We start from the raw sequence: 16,354 nt of genomic DNA, 5'->3' as shown, positions 1-16,354 counted from the left end.
GGTAGAGTAATCTGGGTTGTAGGTTTTTCTCTTTCATCACTTTAAGTATATCTTGAAGTATACTTAAATGAAATAGTTTGCTTTTAAAAAATAATTATATAGGGGCTTCCCTGGTGGCGCAGTGGTTGAGAGGTCACCTGCCGATGCAGGGGACACGGGTTCGTGCCCTGGTCCGGGAGGATTCCACATGCTGCGGAGCGGCTGGGCCCGTGAGCCATGGCCGCTGAGCCTGCGCATCCGGAGCCTGTGCTCCGCAGCGGGAGAGGCCACAACAGTGAGAGGCCCGCGTAACGAAAAAAAATAAAAATAAAAATTATGTCCTTGTTCTGTAGCAGAGGTCAGCAAACTCTAGCCCCTGGGTTAAATCCACCCATTACCTGTTTTATAAATAAAGGTTTTTTAAAAAATATTTATTTATTGTGGTTGTGCTGGGTTGGCATGCGGGATCTTTAGTTGTGGTGTGCAGACTTCTTAATTGTGGCATGCGGACTCATAGTTTTGGCATGCAGACTCTTAGCTGTGGCATGCGTGCGGGATCTAGTTCCATGACCGGGGATCAAACCCAGGCCCCCTGCATTGGGAGCGTGGAGTCTTACCCACCGGACCACCAGGGAAGTCGCTATAAATAAAGTTTTATTGAGACACAGCCATGCGCATTTCATTTACATACTGTCTGTGGCTGTTGATGTGCTACAATGACAGAGTTGAGTAGTTGTGACAGAGACCAAATGGGCCACAAACCCTAACATACGTACTATTTGGTCTTTTACAGAAAAAAATTTGCTGACTCCTTTTCTATAGCCTATCACTTTGGGGTTTCATTCAGTCCTTCTGCTTATATTAGAGAAGAGTCAGGACTGTTTTTCAAGGAAAATGTCAGCCCTATTAAAAGGCTCTCCTTCAGTCTACTCCCTTGCATAGTTGGGGTGCCTTCAACTAGCTGTATATCTCCTTGGGTTTAGTGCTTTAAGACCCCATACCAGATGGCCAGCTCCACTCTGCCTTCCAGTGATTGTCAAAGTAATTTGATTTGCTTTGAATTTCCTGTCCTAATTCTGTTTTTAAAAATTCTGGTTATTTGAATTACAAAAGTAATACATATCTTTTGTAACATTTCAAATAATAAAGTATCTAAAATAAAATTAATAGTCTCACCACTCCTCTTCAATCCAGCTCCCGGTGCAATCAGTGTTAGCAATTAGGTATAAATGTTTCCCTACTGTTTTCTTTATTTATAAAAACATATAGAAACCCACTTACTGGGTGTGACTTTTTTTGGTCTTTTTTTTTTTTAAATAAAAATAGGATCACATTCGCTTTTATTCTATTTAACAAGGTGTCGCAGGCATATCTCCCAGTCAGTGTGTACAGTTTTATTTTATAATTTTTGATATCTGTACTGTGTTCCTTAATGTAAATACATCCTGATTTTTTTCAACCATTTTCCTCTTAATATACATTCAGATTGCTTCCAGGTTTTTTGGGTTTTTTTTTTAAACTATTACAAATTATGCTGTAATATACTTCTTCATATATTTATGTCTTTATACAATGGCATTTTCATTTTTGGTGGATATATTCCCAGAAGTGGGAGCGCCGGGCTACAGTTTAGATTTTCAAAAATACCAACAGTTGATTTTCCACCACTTTATAATAATTTGCAGTCCTCCCCCAATGGTGTTTGAGAGAACTAGATTCCTTACACCCTCGCCAGCTCTGGATGTTACACATATTTTCCATTTTTGCCAATCTGATGGGTAAAAAATAGTAGCTCATTGTTCTCATTTGCATTTCCCTGACAAGTGAGCCTGAGCATCTTTTCATATGTTTATTGAATATTTGCATTTCTGCTTCTGTGAATTTCTGTAGCCTTGGCCCGTGTTTCTACCGGGTTATTGGTCTTTTCCTTATTAATTTGTAGGATCATTTTATAACCTAAGCATATTAGCTCTTTATTAATTATACGGCTGCACATATTTTCTGTTTATCATATGTTTTGCCATGGCTCTGCTTTTGATTAAAAAAAAATTAAATTTCTGCCCACTAGGTTCTTGCTAAGAATATAACTAAAACCGTTAACTTTTCAATTCTTATCAGAATCTCAGCTCTGAGAAATAATATATGTGGAGCTTTATTTAAGCAGTGCTTCTCAAATATTTTCTAATTTAAGTAACCGACCCCCCACCCTTTTTTTTCCAAATACGTCCTTGGGTTGAAAAAAGAGAAACTGATGTGGTTGAATTGGGTCTGGGGGCTCAGATCTCTGCCTGAGAGAGGCCTCTTCCCCTCTCTTCCAGCAGCCCCTGAGACACTGGGGGAACCACTGGTGCTCCATGGAACCGAGTTTGAGAATCGATCTTAAAGGCTCTGCAGTCCCTCCATTCATTTCATTAGTTTTCTACCGTGTGTTCCGTAGCATATTAAGTAGGATATTAACAAGCGCTTTGTGAAGAAAGGACTCTGAGATTGTTCCATGGCCTGCCAAAATCGGGCACGCTTTCCCTTTTCGAACTAGCTCACACTTGGATTCTTTTGAGATGGAAATGCTAGTGTACCAAGAGACAGAAACTGGACAAAGGGTAACACACACCCTTAATTTCTTTTCATAGGCGATGCCAAAACAAACAGACAGTTATTGCCCTTGCTGCTCCCCGCCATCAGCCAAAGGTGCGACTCTTGTTTTCTGACTGGTCTGGGTAAGTACTGCTCATTTAGCGCTCAGTTATGGGTAGCCAAGGACATGGCTATGGTTATGGGTAACTGAGGGGTCTTATCTGACATCTACAGAGGTGACCAGCAAGGAAAAGGGGTATGCTGACCCCTTTTTAGTTTCTCAGGGGCAGAAATTGTGGACTCTTAGTGATGGTCCATCACACCTTTCTTCTGCCTTATTTGGAAGTTGAGTGACCAATTTCTTTTCCAAAAATCATTTATTTATTTGAAGTCATGCCTAGAAAAAAAGAGCAAAGAGGAGTTTAAATAAAGGTGCTTTAAGGAAGAGATTTGAACATACTACTTTGTTTCCTTCCTAGGTCCCTTTAAGAAGGGACAGAGGAAAGACATATTGGCATACCTTGCTTAAGAATGGCAGTCTGTTCATCTTACCTGTTCTTATGAGAAAGAAAAACTCTTTACAAGTAGGATCAATGGACCTAAGTCCCGTTTGGAGACTGTCCCTAGGTTCTTGCACAACAGGGGGCAAAGGAGCTTGGGAAGTGCTGGATTTCTTTACTGCAGGACTTCTCAGAGCCTTTAAAATGCTAGTGTTCGCTGTGAGGTTCCAAGAGGAAGCCATGCGGGGTTTCCCACCTTTCCTTGACTGCAGAACCCTTTGTGGGCAGAGCTTCTCCAGGACTGGTATTCCATCACATGTCCTTTAGGAAAAGCTGGACTAGATAGCCTTACATTTTTCCGTGGATAAAACCAGACTCTCAGAGGATTGCAGCCTTTTATTCCTTTGTTTTGGCCACTTATAGGTTGGCTTGTACTGAACTTCCCTTAACCTGCATTGAGCATAAACTTGCTATCACTTATAATGCCAGGTGGTTGCAAGTTTACTAGTAGAAGCTGTGCTTTCCTAAGCAATCAGTTTGCTTATATCCAACACCATCAGTTTTGTTTCCCTCTTTGCCCATACTGCCAGGATGCTCAAACCAGATTTCTGGGTCACTGCCAATAATGGTATAGAAATCCGTGGTATATATTTTGGGTACCGATCTTATCCTTTATTTCAACGTATTTTCCTACCTTTTCAATGAGTCCCCATTTCCTTGTTTAAAATTTTTATTATGTTGTATTGATGTATGTAAATAGGCTACCTTCTAATCCTATTTCTGAAATGCAGTGGAGCATAATAATAAGATAAGCACATACCTACATATGTAATCCAACTAGTGTATATTAAATGCTTACCATATGCAAGGTACCCATTAGGGCCCTGGGGAAACAGAGATGAACATGTTCTGGTTGTCGTCCCCGGTGGACCTACAGTGCTGTTGTTGGTGAAGCAGACTAAGTAAATTACCACCATCAACAGGCATAAATAATCACTACAGTATTGTGTGTTAAATTGTAAAAGAAGTAGGTGTAAAGTGCTCTGGGTGTTCCAGAGAGACTGAGTAGAGAGAGAGGGACAGGCAGAGCTGACCCAGGCCCCTGGCTACTGCTCCTGGCTGTCTAGGCCTTTCCATCATCAACCTCCAGGTACAGGTAGGTGAGAGAGTCTTTGGATGATTCCAGCTGCAGTCTCAAGCCACCCCAGCTAACAGAGTGGAGGGTACCTCTGAGCCCTGCCCAAATGACAGATGTATGAGCAAAATAAACTATTGTGGGGTTTTTTTGGCTGCACTGGGTCTTCGTTGCTGCACGTGGGCTTTCTCTAGTTGCGGCCAGCAGGGGCTAATCTTCGTTGCAGTGAGCGGGCTTCTCATGCAGTGGCTTCTCTTGTTGCAGAGCACAGACTCTAGGCACGTGGGCTTCAGTAGTTGCGGTGCATGGGCTCAGTAGTTGCGGCGTGCAGGCTCTAGGGCGCACAGGCTTCAGTAGTTGTGGCTCGCGGGCTCTAGAGCGCAGGCTCAGTAGTTGTGGCCCACGGGCTTAGTTGCTCCGCAGCATGTGGGATCTTCCCAGACCAGGGGTCGAAGCCGTGTCCCCTGCATTGGCAGGCGGATTCTTAACCACTGTGCCATCAGGGAAGTCCCAAAATAAACTATTGTTGTTTCGAACTAAAAAGAAAGTGCTGTGGGAACCCAGAGAAGGAGCAAATAACTTTGTGGGGAAGAAGGAGAGGAGGGTTGGGATTGTTTGGCTGAGACTGTGGGTGAGGTCCAGGGTACTTGCTCACAGCTGGACAGGATCTGCAAATTCGTGTGTCTGAGTCTGTGCATTTTTTGAGAAGAGGCTCCACTGCTCTCATCAGATTCTCAGAAGAGTTCATGACCCACAAAAGGTTAAGATCCATTGCCTTAAAAGGGTGAGGAGACAATCGCCAGGACAACAAAGAATGGAAAAAATGTGCGAAGCCCTGGAAGCCCTGGGGTCTGTTTTGGCGAATATGTAGGGTAGGAGTGACTGAAGATTCACGTTCACTCCATCTTCTTTCGTTTGACAAATAATTTCCTGAACACCTACCATGGATCGGGCATTGTGCTTGGCTCAGAAATACAACAGTGAACGTGATCTTTTGTCCCTCTACAGACCTCACAGGCTCCAGAAACCTCCCCAGAAGGCTATCCTAATCCCCATATCTTTTTCCCAATGACCTGGGAGGCGAGCTTAGTCACCGGAACGTACCACGATTTCTTTCTTGGGAAAGAAAAAGCCCCAACAAGGAATGAAAAGACTTCTTTCTAAGTCGAACCAGACAATGGATGCAGTTAATAAAGAAAGCTGGAGAAAAAAAACGTAGCCACGTGATTCGATGTGCTTTTACTTGACTATGATTTCAATTTAAATCTTGATTGTATACAAACAGCATCTCTCAACACTGAAAACCCACACCTGTGAAGACTTGTTTTCCTTTTTATCTTTCTCTCTCCCCTCTCTCTTACCTCCCTGCTCCCCCCGCCCATGCTTTCAAAATTGTTTTCAAGGCATCAGGAGAAATTTATACTGTAGTTGTGAACTTGATTCTTGGTTTTATCACTGACTCACCGTTCCCATGTACTGTACCTCTGATTTTCCATCTCCGAAATGGGTATGATTATACAAGAAAATAATGTCTGTGGAAATTTTAAGAACCTCAGGTGATGAGTTTTGTAGAACTTTCACAAATACACACATACACCCAGAGTATCTGATTAACCTGTAGGCAGAGTGGGGGTGGCAGAATTTCCTCAGGACAACCTCAGCAGACAGCATGTGGTTCCCTTACCTGTTGATGCATTTGTCTATATGTTTGGTTGAATTATGTCGCTGGATAAACCAGCCTGCAGCCACCTCATACTTGATCTTGAAACACAACACATTCTCTTTCAGGTACAGCGCTTCCAGCTCTGGCTGCTTATGAGTAGGGGAAGGGGAATGGACACGTTCTGTTCCTTGCTCTGTTCCCAGGACACAGGTTCAAGCTTGCTTCCCCCACCCCCATCCCATGAGTTTTATTCTCTGGAAGTCTTCCCTGAACCTTGGCAGACTCAGAGAATCTGTTACCAATGAGCCCTAAACTGGTGTTTCTCACCTCATGTGAAGTTCATATTGTCTATATGTTGCCCATAAAGAGCAATTGTCGCTGGGAAAGTCTTTCTGTGTTGCAGGGGAAGGTAGGGATATCAGGGGAAGGACAGCTATGCAGTCTAGTGTGGAAACAGCAAAAATAAACACCAAGGCTCTGAGTTTAAAAGTCAACTGTTCTTAAAGATGTTCTCTAGTGGACGTTGGGTACTGTGTCTATTGTTTTTGCTTGCCTATCAGCCATTCTCCTTTCTTCTGGAAAGAGCAACCCAGTTTTGTTTTGGTGATCCATATTCCCCCATTGGATGTCGTCTTTTTGTTTGTTTGTTTGTTTAAATACAATCAATTGTACAGATTATTTATTTATTTATTTATTTATGGCTGCGTTGGGTCTTCGTTGCTGCACGTGGGCTTTCTCTAGTTGCAGTGAGCGGGGGCTACTCTTTGTTGTGGCGTGTGGGCTTCTTATTGCGGTGGCTTCTGTTGTGGAGCACGGGCTCTAGGTGCACGGGCTTCAGTAGTTGTGGCACATGGACTCAGTAGTTGTGGCTCACGGGCTCTAGAGTGCAGGCTCAGTAGTTGTGGCGCACGGGCTTAGTTGCTCCATAGCATGTGGGATCTTCCTGGACCAGGGGTCGAACCTGTGTCCCCTGCACTGGCAGGCTGATTCTCAACCACTGCGCCACCAGAGAAGTCCTGGATGTCGTCTTGGTAGTGTCATTAATCAGAGTGCCTTACTCTCCTCTGGCCAAGATACAAGCCCATGACTGTGGCTTGTCCAGATATATTCTCCCGGAAATTTGAGTCTAGAAGGACTCCACAGGGTCGGAGCTCATTCATCCAGGCATCTGTGCCCAGAAGAGACTGACTCTTAGTTCCCCTGGGTCTCCAGAGCTTCTGTGGCCTTCTAAGGACTGTTCTTTAGCTATTACATCTATTCTGTGAATCTCCCTAGTCCCTTCCAATGTATACTTTTTTTTCTCTCAAGTTAGTTAGAGTAAGCTTCTGCCTCTGGCCATAATGAAGTAACTGGCACCAGACTTGTTTTCCAGCTGTACACAACTAGAAAACTGGACAAAATAAATGAAACAACTGGTTTCAGACATTGGGCAACAGGCTGTGCAGAACTGTGAGCCTGAAAGAAAGGACGCAAATGAGTTGGCCTGTGATCACCTTTCTGCCTGGAAGTACTTTTTAGATTGCAGCACAGGAAGGATGATTCTAAGCAGAGCATAGTGACCTCTTTGAGTTGAGGAGACATAGATGATCATATGCAGAGGTTGATGAGGCTGGAATTTGTGAGGCAAAGTTCCAGAGAAGATGGTACTACATAGATAAACAGTGCCAGAAATCTGTATAAGGAGCCCTTTGAGTCATTGGCTGAATACTAAGTTGCTCAGGCTTTGGATAAAATGCTACAAAGTTGGCAAAGAACAACTACTGTGGAAGTATACACTGAATAATTCCCAGAGCTCTTATGGGATTGGGGGACATTCAAATTTCAGCAAGCCAGGATGGGAATAACCTATTGAACATCCAGTGCATTCATTAGAGACCACAGTGAGGTCAGACCTTAGTAGTAGGGCTAAACTAGCCTTAGAAGAAAGGCTTCTCTAGATCCACCCCAACAAAGCTTTTCAAAAAGCCTCAAAAAATCAAGCTGACCAGTAAATAACTTAACTTCCCTCCAAAATCAACAACAAAATCTAGACATTCAATTCATAACATTAATAATATCTAGCATCTAATAAAAAATTACTAGACATCTAAAGAAGAAGCATAGAAATGTGAACCATTACCAAGAGAAATATCAGTCACTATAAACAGATTCAAAATGATAAAGATGGTGTAATTAACAGACAAGGACTCTAAAACAGCTATTAGAAATATGTTCAAAGATTTAAAGGAAAACATGAACATAATGAGAAGTGGAAGAAAAAAATTTTAAAGAACCAAATGAAACTTCTAGAAAGGAAATATACAATATCTAAAATGTAAAATTCACTGGATAGGTTTACATATTAAACAGCATATTCAACATATTCTTAGCACATTAAACAACAGCACATTAAAAGTTGCATAAGAAAAAATTAGTACACATGTTGACACAATAATAGAAGTTATTCAAACTGTAGCCCAGGGAGAAAAAAGACTAGGGAAAAAATGACCACAGCATCAGAGACTCTGAAACAATATTAGATGGCTGACCCTACATGTAATTGGAGTCTCAGTATGGAAGGAGGGCAGAAGTTTGGAGGTACTGATGGTTTCAGGCTCTGCGGGATCCAGGAACTCAGACAATGTCCTTGGGAATCTCTCTGTCTCTCATCTTTGCTTTCCTTGGTTTTGGCCTCATCCTCAGGCAGGCTGTAGCCAGATAGTGACAGAGATAGCATCCAGCAGCTCCAGGCTCATATCCCACACAGATGCAGATCCAAGAGAAAGTGAATTTCTCTTTCCCCATATTTCAACCATTATTCAGTCTGATTAACCCACTTAGGATCACACACCCATCCCTGAGTAATTCCTGACTCTGATCGGCCAGGTCTGAGTTGTATATCCTCCTTCCAGGGGGGTGGAAGAGAGATGCTCTCCCAAAGGTAAATTGGGACGCTGTTACCAAAATATGGTGCCATAGATGTTGAACTGCCAAAAAAAATAGTCAGTTACTACATTGTATAAAGCACTAAACAATAAGAGCTGTCGAGTACAGCCTCATCCAAGTACAACTTTGCATGTACCAACTCACTTAATCCTTACAACTGTATCAGGATGGAAGCTCATGAAGGACCCAGCTTTATGATGGTTTTCTGGTTCCAGCTCCCAGCCTTGTGTGACCCAAGGTGGTGCCTCCTGTCCCCAGTCACTTCAGGTACTGCACTATCAACTTTGGGCTTTCTTTCCGTCTTTATTTTTGGCCCCTGGGAATTACCCCAATTTCCTTAGAAACTTTGTTATGCATTAACAGTAATTATTCTTTTCAACATCTCTCTATATGTTTAATAGCAGGATGGTTTTCAGCTCATCTCTCCATTGTACAGATGGATCCCCAATGTATGTCATGTCCCCATTGTATGGGGTCATGTCCCCATTGTATCAGTGAGGAAACTGAGGCCCAGAGAAGTTAAGTAGCTTACCCCAGGCAACACAGCTAGTAAATGGCAGAACCAGTATTCAAACCCAGAGCCTGTTTTTTTTGTTTTTTGCGGTACATGGGCCTCTCACTGTTGTGGCCTCTCCCGTTGTGGAGCACAGGCTCCGGACGCACAGGCCCAGCGGCCATGGCTCACAGGCCTAGCCGCTCCGCGGCATGCGGGATCCTCCCGGACCGGGGCACGAACCCGTGTCCCCTGCATCAGCAGGTGGACCCCCAACCACTGCGCCACCACGGAAGCCCCAGAGCCTGTTTTTTAACGCACCATGCTCTGCTACATCAGTGAATCGTGGCTGGTTAATGAGGTCACACACCTGCGTCTCTGTCTGTGGCAGAGTCTTACCTAGACCTAGGGATCCCAGCTCCTCCCTAGACCCTGGAGTCCTTGAGGCACCATCCTACTTCCTGATAATTACTAAGCCCACAGGAAAGGGAACCTCAATGTTTATGTAAGACACCTTGCAACCAAGATACTCTGAATGTTTTCGTCTGGACAAGGGGAAAGGGGTGGTGGAGAGAAGACCTGGCAAATGGAAGCCACGGTGGTTTGTTAGTTTCCTGTGGCTGCCGTACCAAATCCTTGGTGTTCCTTGGCTTGGAGATGCATAAAGTCCAATGTTCCCCCGTCTTCCCCTGGCCTTCCCCTCTGTGTGTCTGTGTGTATGTTCTCTTCTGAGTGTGTAATCTCCCTTTGCCTCACCCTTCTAAGGATACCTGTCATTGAATGTAGGGCCCACCCAGGTAATCCAGGATGACCTCACCTTGAGATCCTTAAGTTTGTTACATCTGAAAAGACTCCTTTTCCAAGTAAGGTCACATACACAGGTTCCAGTGGTTAGGATACAGACATCTCCCTTTTGGGGGGAAGGGGGCACTACTTAACCTACTACTGTGGTAAAGCTGCCAAACTTTGTTCTGTCTCTGAGCTGTGACCGATGTGGAGAGAGCCACAGGTTTGGCTGAGTGAGCGAGCCGTGGTGGGTTTTTGACAGTGCCTCTTTTATTGTTTTGTACTTTTCTGTTTTGAGGTTTTCTGCCCTCTTTTCTGGAAGGTGCACGATGCTCAGTGCTGGGCTCTGTGGTTATTTTCACCTAACAGCTGTGTTTCCGGCGAGCAGCTGGGGATGCTTCTGACTCAGCAGAACCGTAGCAGTAACCGTCAAGAAGCCGTTCAAGCAAGGCTAGAAATAAAGGAGCAGTTTCTTCCCCCATGTCCCCTCCTCCTTTCACTTCCCCACCCGCGGGGACCTTTCGAAAGTCTCAACAAAGCACTTCTTAAAAAACTCCCACTTCCACCAGTGTGCTCAAGGCCTGGCTGAAGGTGGCCCTCAGCTAGGCTTTCCGAAGGCAGATGGATTCCAGAAAGGACTCTGGCAAAGCAGCCTGGCTTTGTATGTGGGAGGCCCCTCCCAAGATGCCCACACCCCCTCCCCACACGGCTGTGTCTTACAAGTTTCCCACAGGTCTGAGCAGTGAAAGCAGAGGCTGGCGGGACTTCTGTGGTTTTCCAGGGTGTGGCCACAAGGGCCAGGGTATCTACATTCAGCAGCCCTTCTCTGTTTAAAAGGTAATGATTTCACCCTGGGCCTGGGAGGCAGCTCCAAAGTTTTACCCCCTGGAGAGAGGCCCTGGAAGTCCTGCCTGCAGCAGGAAGGGAACCAACAGGAAAAAAAAAATTTGCGTCCTGGAGAGCCAACGTCTGTGCATGCTGGTGCCTGCAGAAGGCTCACGGGAGAGCGAGACAGCTGCATTCTGAGCCTCGTTGCTGCTGTTCCGAGAAAGAAAGGAACAAATAAATTTAGCTCCGTCCTACGCATCCTTCACAGCTGCTTATTGACCAAACAGAAAGAGGCCTCTATTTCAACCCTGGCTTCTCAGCTTTTTTGCCTGATGAGGTCTGCCACCGCCCTTTACAAGGAGGTGACTGACCCCCGCCGCCTTTAGCTCTCGACTAGAGGCTGTACAAGGAGCTCAAGTTCAGGGTTTGAGGTGCCTTTTGCCATCCTGAAACAAAATGGCGGCCGGTAAATGTTTCCACCTGGGCCTTGGCTACTGGACTTCCTAATGTATTTCTTTGCAAGGCAGAACGTGGGGAAGGCTTGACTGCTCAGAGGCCAGCCTGTAGTTCCCAGAGCCATTAGTTTAATAGCACCATTTGTGGAAATAAAGAACTCGCTGACTGGATTTGCAAGTTAAGAGACTGGAACGAAGCGCTGAAGAGGTTTCCTGGGGCTTCAGCTTGGAGGGGATCCTCTGGGACAGGAGCAAACTGTGGACTTCGAGTCAGACAGATCTGGGTTCAAGTCCTAGCTCCACTACCTAAGAGCAGAATGCTTCTGGGCAGGGAGCGCTGTCTCCTCACCTGGAAGTGAGGCGTTGGCCACGATGTTGAGCTTCTCTGAGCCTCGTGAAACAGCAGTAATGATACAGGGTTGTCGTGACATGACATCATGTATTGAACATGCCCAGCCCAGTTCTTGGTGTTCCAGGATGGCACCAAGTCCGTCCGCTTCACCTGCCTAAGCCTGATCCCTTGCCTTCTGGCCACAGCATCCGACTCTTTTCTGTAAAGATTTCAGGCTCACCTTACCCTCAAACTCTGCAGGTGAGTTCATGGCCCAGGACTGATCATGGAGAATCTCACACACCCCTGGCCATAGTGATTAGTTCCTGGATGTTCACGGGACGCAAGCTGAGATCATCAGAGCCAACTTCAGGGATGTTGGTGGAATTATTGGGTTGGAGAAAATCTTTCTGCTGGGTTTCTAAGGGGTCAGATTTTAAACATGGTGATGGTGGTTGATCTCTTTATGTAAAGGAAGGAAGAATCTCCCTGAGAATAAAGCCAACACAGAAGAACGCAAACAAACTGACAAACAGACTGTGTTCTGACCATTTGAAGCCCTTGATTCAGCCATGCCTGAAGCCGTCATCCCATGATCTTTCCAGTTATATGAGTCAATACCTTCCTTTTTTGATTTAAGCCAGTGTGAGTTAGGTTCTATCTCTTGCAATCTGATGAATCCTAAGTATTACACAGCTCAGTACATATCTTTTTGTATTTGAATTTACTTGTGACCTCATCCAGAACCAAGAGGTATGCAGATGACTGCTCACTGCCACCTCCAGGAGTGAGAGTCTCTGAAGAGTCTCTATGTTCTGGCATGCTGATTTCCTTTGGGCCTCTCTTGCAGATAGGGAGGCAGGATAGTGTAGAAAAAAGGAAGGAGTTTTAGGGTAAAACAGATTGAGCTCAAATCTCTTCTTCATCATTTACTAGCTCAGAGACCTTGGGCAAGTAACTTATTCCCTGTGATCCTCTGTCTTCTCACCTGTGGAATGGGATAATACTATTACTTGTGAGTTGCAGTGTGTATAGGTACTAGATTCTAAAGCCAGGGTGAAGGCAAAAACATACCTGAGGGCTTCCCTGGTGGCGCAGTGGTTGAGAGTCCGCCTGCCGATGCCGGGGACATGCATTTGTGCCGCGGTCCGGGAAGATCCCACATGCCGCGGAGCGGATGGGCCCGTGAACCATGGCCGCTGAGCCTGCACGTCCGGAGCCTGTGCTCCGCAGTGGGAGAGGCCACAACAGTGAGAGGCCCGCGTACAGGGAAAAAAAAAAAACCTGAAAATCTGATAGACTGCCCTCCCCCTGAAGGGTTGAGAAACCTTGTTCTAGAATCACACTTAGCGCAGACAGCTGTTCATCACAGGAAAGGCTCCCAGGATTGGAAACTGCAGATGAGCAGGTCCATATATTCCATTTCCATGCTTCCTGTGTGGCAAGTCCACATGCGAACAAGACAGGGGGCATTGTCCACACCCTTTCAATGAGCCTTTCTCCCTCTTTCTTTTGGCCAGCGGTGCATGGCTGAATTGGCGTAAGTCAACGCTTGCAGGGTGTGCCAGTCCTGCTTCTGCCTCATAGAGTTGCTGCGAGCATCTGAGAGGCCCTTGTGTAGAATGGGCTTTGCACAGAGCGAACCCTTAGGCGTCAGACTTGGTACTTGTATGATTTTCACACGTAGCGCAAACCTTGTGCACAGTAAGTGTTCAGCATGGGTCTTCTGAACTGCCTTAAATTTGGAACGAGAGCGCCCAGCCTTGTGGGGAGGAGGTGACAGTTCCAAGGGAGTCTCGACACGCGTGGTTCTTGTCTGAACTTGCAGCTCTGACAGGGCCTCTCACCACCACCTCCTTCAGTAGCTGTCACCCCTCATGTGCTTTTCCCAGCCCTCAGCCCCAGCACACGGAACATGGGACCAGTTTGCTTGGAGACCACACTCTGGCCCCCAGCCCCAGCTCCTGCCCTTGACCCTCATCCAGTCCCTTTATCTCTTGGAGCCTCAGTTTCCTCCCAGTTAAAACAGGGATCCTAACTCCCAGCTCTTCACGAGACCGTCTGTCGGGACTTATTAAGTGCACCAGACTTACACCTGGGCACCACAGACCTGAGAGTCAGTCTGTGGGCTTGTTTATTTTTTGGCCTATATATTTTCTCTTAAATATTTGAAATACATATTTTCTAGTATTTTTAATTGAGGGGCAATTTACATAATATGAAATTATCCATTTTAAAGTGAACAATTCGGTGGTATTCAGTACAGTCACAGTCTTGTGCAGCTGCCGCCTTGATTTAGTTCTAAAAAACTTTCATCACCCAAAAGGAAGTCCCATACCCATTATTCATTCGTCCCCATTCCCCTCTCCCCCCAGCCCCTGGCAACCAGTAATCTGCTTTCTGTCTCTGTAGTTTTGCCTATGTTGGACACTATATATAAATGGAATCATATACTATGTGACCATTTGTATCTGGCTGCTTTCATTTAGCATCATGTTCTTGAGGTTCATCCATGTTGTAGCCTCTGTCAGTACTTCATTCCTTTTTATGGCCAAATAATATTCCATTGTACGGATAGACCACATTTTGTTTATGCACTTAGCCCTTCATGGACTTTGGGTTGTTTCTACCTTTTGGCTATTTGTGAATAATGCTGCTATGAACATGCTTGTAGATGAGCTAGTTTGAGCACCTGCTTCCAGTTGTTTTGGGCACATAATGAGGAGTGGAATTGCTGGGTCACATGGTAATTCTATGTTTAACTTTTTGAGAAACCACCACTTTGTTTTCCACAGTGTCTGGGCCACTTTTTATTCCCACCACCAAAGTATGAGTGTTCCAATTTCTCCACATCCTCCCCAACACTTGTTACTTCCCATTTTATTTCTTTTATGATAGCATCCTAGTTGGTGTGATGTGGTACTTCATTATGGTCAGATTAGATAGTAGCAGGTAAAAGGAAAAGATTTCACATGAAAATCCAGAGCAACAGCTTCTCTTGAGAAAGGAAAGAGCTGTCAACACTGGGACTGCATTCGGGAGAAGGCAGGCATTGTCTGAAGCTCAGTGGCAGCTGCCCCTTCAGCGGGGGTGTCCCTTCCGGGTCCTCCACAGGCCCCAGCCCGCCTTAGCGTTCCCCCAACTCTGAGTCAACTGCTGCTTCTCATCACACTCCACCGCTCTTTTTCTTAAAGAAGAAACCGGCACCCATGTCTCCATCAAAAGTGAGGAAAAAGAGACTTGGAGAGCCCTGTTGTTTTGAAGTAGAGGAAGACCCGCAATTCTCTGTGGAAGTGTTTCATATGCGCCTGCGTCATTTACTCATTTCTGCCACCTGGTCCCCGTGGGCATCTGAGCGGGTGACACACCCACAGCTAGCTCTGTCCGCTGTCCTTCCTTAGGGGTGGTGGGGAGGGCAGAGCGATGGCGCCAGGACTGTGCCCTTCTCCCAGGCTGACGAACCCAGGCCAACCTGGGCCTTCCTGGGCTCATACACATGTGGTCCTTCTGCCTGGCACTTTCTGTCCTGCTCTTCCCCACCCAGCCCAACTCTGGTCCTTCTCCAGGTCTTAGCGTAAGCGCTGTTTTCTCCAGAGTCTTCCCTGCTGCTCCAGAGCACATCAAGTATCCCTGCTGTGTGTCCTTGCAAGACCCTGGACTCCCCCCAGGTCCTCAGCACAATTATCACTATCTATCCCTTACAGGAGTTCTTCCCTTTGTAAAGTGTGGACCCCGATGCACACGTGCATAGATTCACATGTCCCGGTTTAGGCCACAGGCCCAGCGCTTGTCCATCCCAGACCCGTCTCGTGCCTGCCTTCATCTAGGGCCGCCACTGTCCCTGCTTCCCGCGGGCAGCGACTCCAGTGTGCACAACATAAACTTTCCAACCCACTTTCCAGTGCTTATGAAACATGCATAATGTTGTTCTTTGGGCGTGTATGTTTTAAATTTATGTCACTGGGGTTGTATCATAAATCTCAGTCTAGTTCCTACTTTTTTCATCTCACGCTATGTTTTTAAGATCTATCCATGGTGATATATGCAAATCCAGTGTATTATTTCTGCCTGATGCATATTATTCCATGATCTGCATTTATCGGATGTGGTTTATCTATTTAGCCTGTCATGGACAGGTAGGTCACCTCCTTGCTTTGACAAACCTGGCCTCCACCAACATCCTCATGCGTGTCTCCTTGTCATCCTAGGCAGGGGTGTCTCTAGGATACACACCTGGGAGAGGCACTGCTGTTTCATATATTGTTATGGGTTGAACTGAGTACCCCCCACAAAGGTACGTTTGAAATCCTAACCAAGAGTACCTCAGGATGTGACCTTGTTTGGAAACAAGGTTGCTGCAGGTGTGATTAGCTAAGATGAAGTCATATTGCAGTAGGCTGGACCCTTAATCCAGAATGACTGGTGTCCTTATAAGAAGAGGGAAAACAATGTGAGAAGACAAAGGCAGGAATTCAAGTAATGTAGCTGCAAGCCAGGGAGCACCAAGGATTGGCAGCCATCGTCAGAAACTAGGACGAGGCAAAGAAGGATTCTACCCAGAGTGTCAGTGGGAGCGTGACCCTGCTGACATACAGCCTAGGTCTGCATTCATAAGCTTCTCTGAACATTTGGAACTTAGAACTTTCTCTTGATGATGAATACTGGTAATTTGGATCACTCTCATT

The 16,354-nt window shown here is 45.7% G+C and overlaps 1 protein-coding gene across 22 annotated transcripts in view; it reads left to right on the top strand.

Annotated features, from left to right (window-relative positions):
- SPRING1 (SREBF pathway regulator in golgi 1) overlaps positions 1 to 16,354 on the top strand; it is a 314,339-nt gene that overhangs the window by 122,626 nt on the left and 175,359 nt on the right. For 10 of the 22 annotated variants that reach the window (XR_007471544.1, XR_007471546.1, XM_049697620.1 and 7 more), the window contains one exon: positions 2,610 to 2,696. The exons of 6 other annotated variants lie outside the window; for them this stretch is intronic. Coding sequence is in view for 13 of the 16 variants with exons in the window: in XM_049697620.1 (XP_049553577.1) it covers positions 2,610 to 2,687 (78 nt within the window). In the remaining 3 variants the exon portion in view is untranslated. Of the gene's footprint in view, positions 1 to 2,609; positions 2,697 to 5,196; positions 5,404 to 16,354 lie in introns of those variants that run through there. 6 more of the 22 variants (XM_049697618.1, XM_033408672.2, XM_049697612.1 and 3 more) reach the window with 3 other exon arrangements.

This window comes from Orcinus orca, chromosome 15, assembly GCF_937001465.1.
Source record: "Orcinus orca chromosome 15, mOrcOrc1.1, whole genome shotgun sequence".
NCBI classification, from domain to species: Eukaryota; Metazoa; Chordata; class Mammalia; order Artiodactyla; family Delphinidae; genus Orcinus; species Orcinus orca.
Note: the sequence above shows the minus strand (reverse complement) of the source record. Positions and strands in the feature narration are given on the sequence as shown.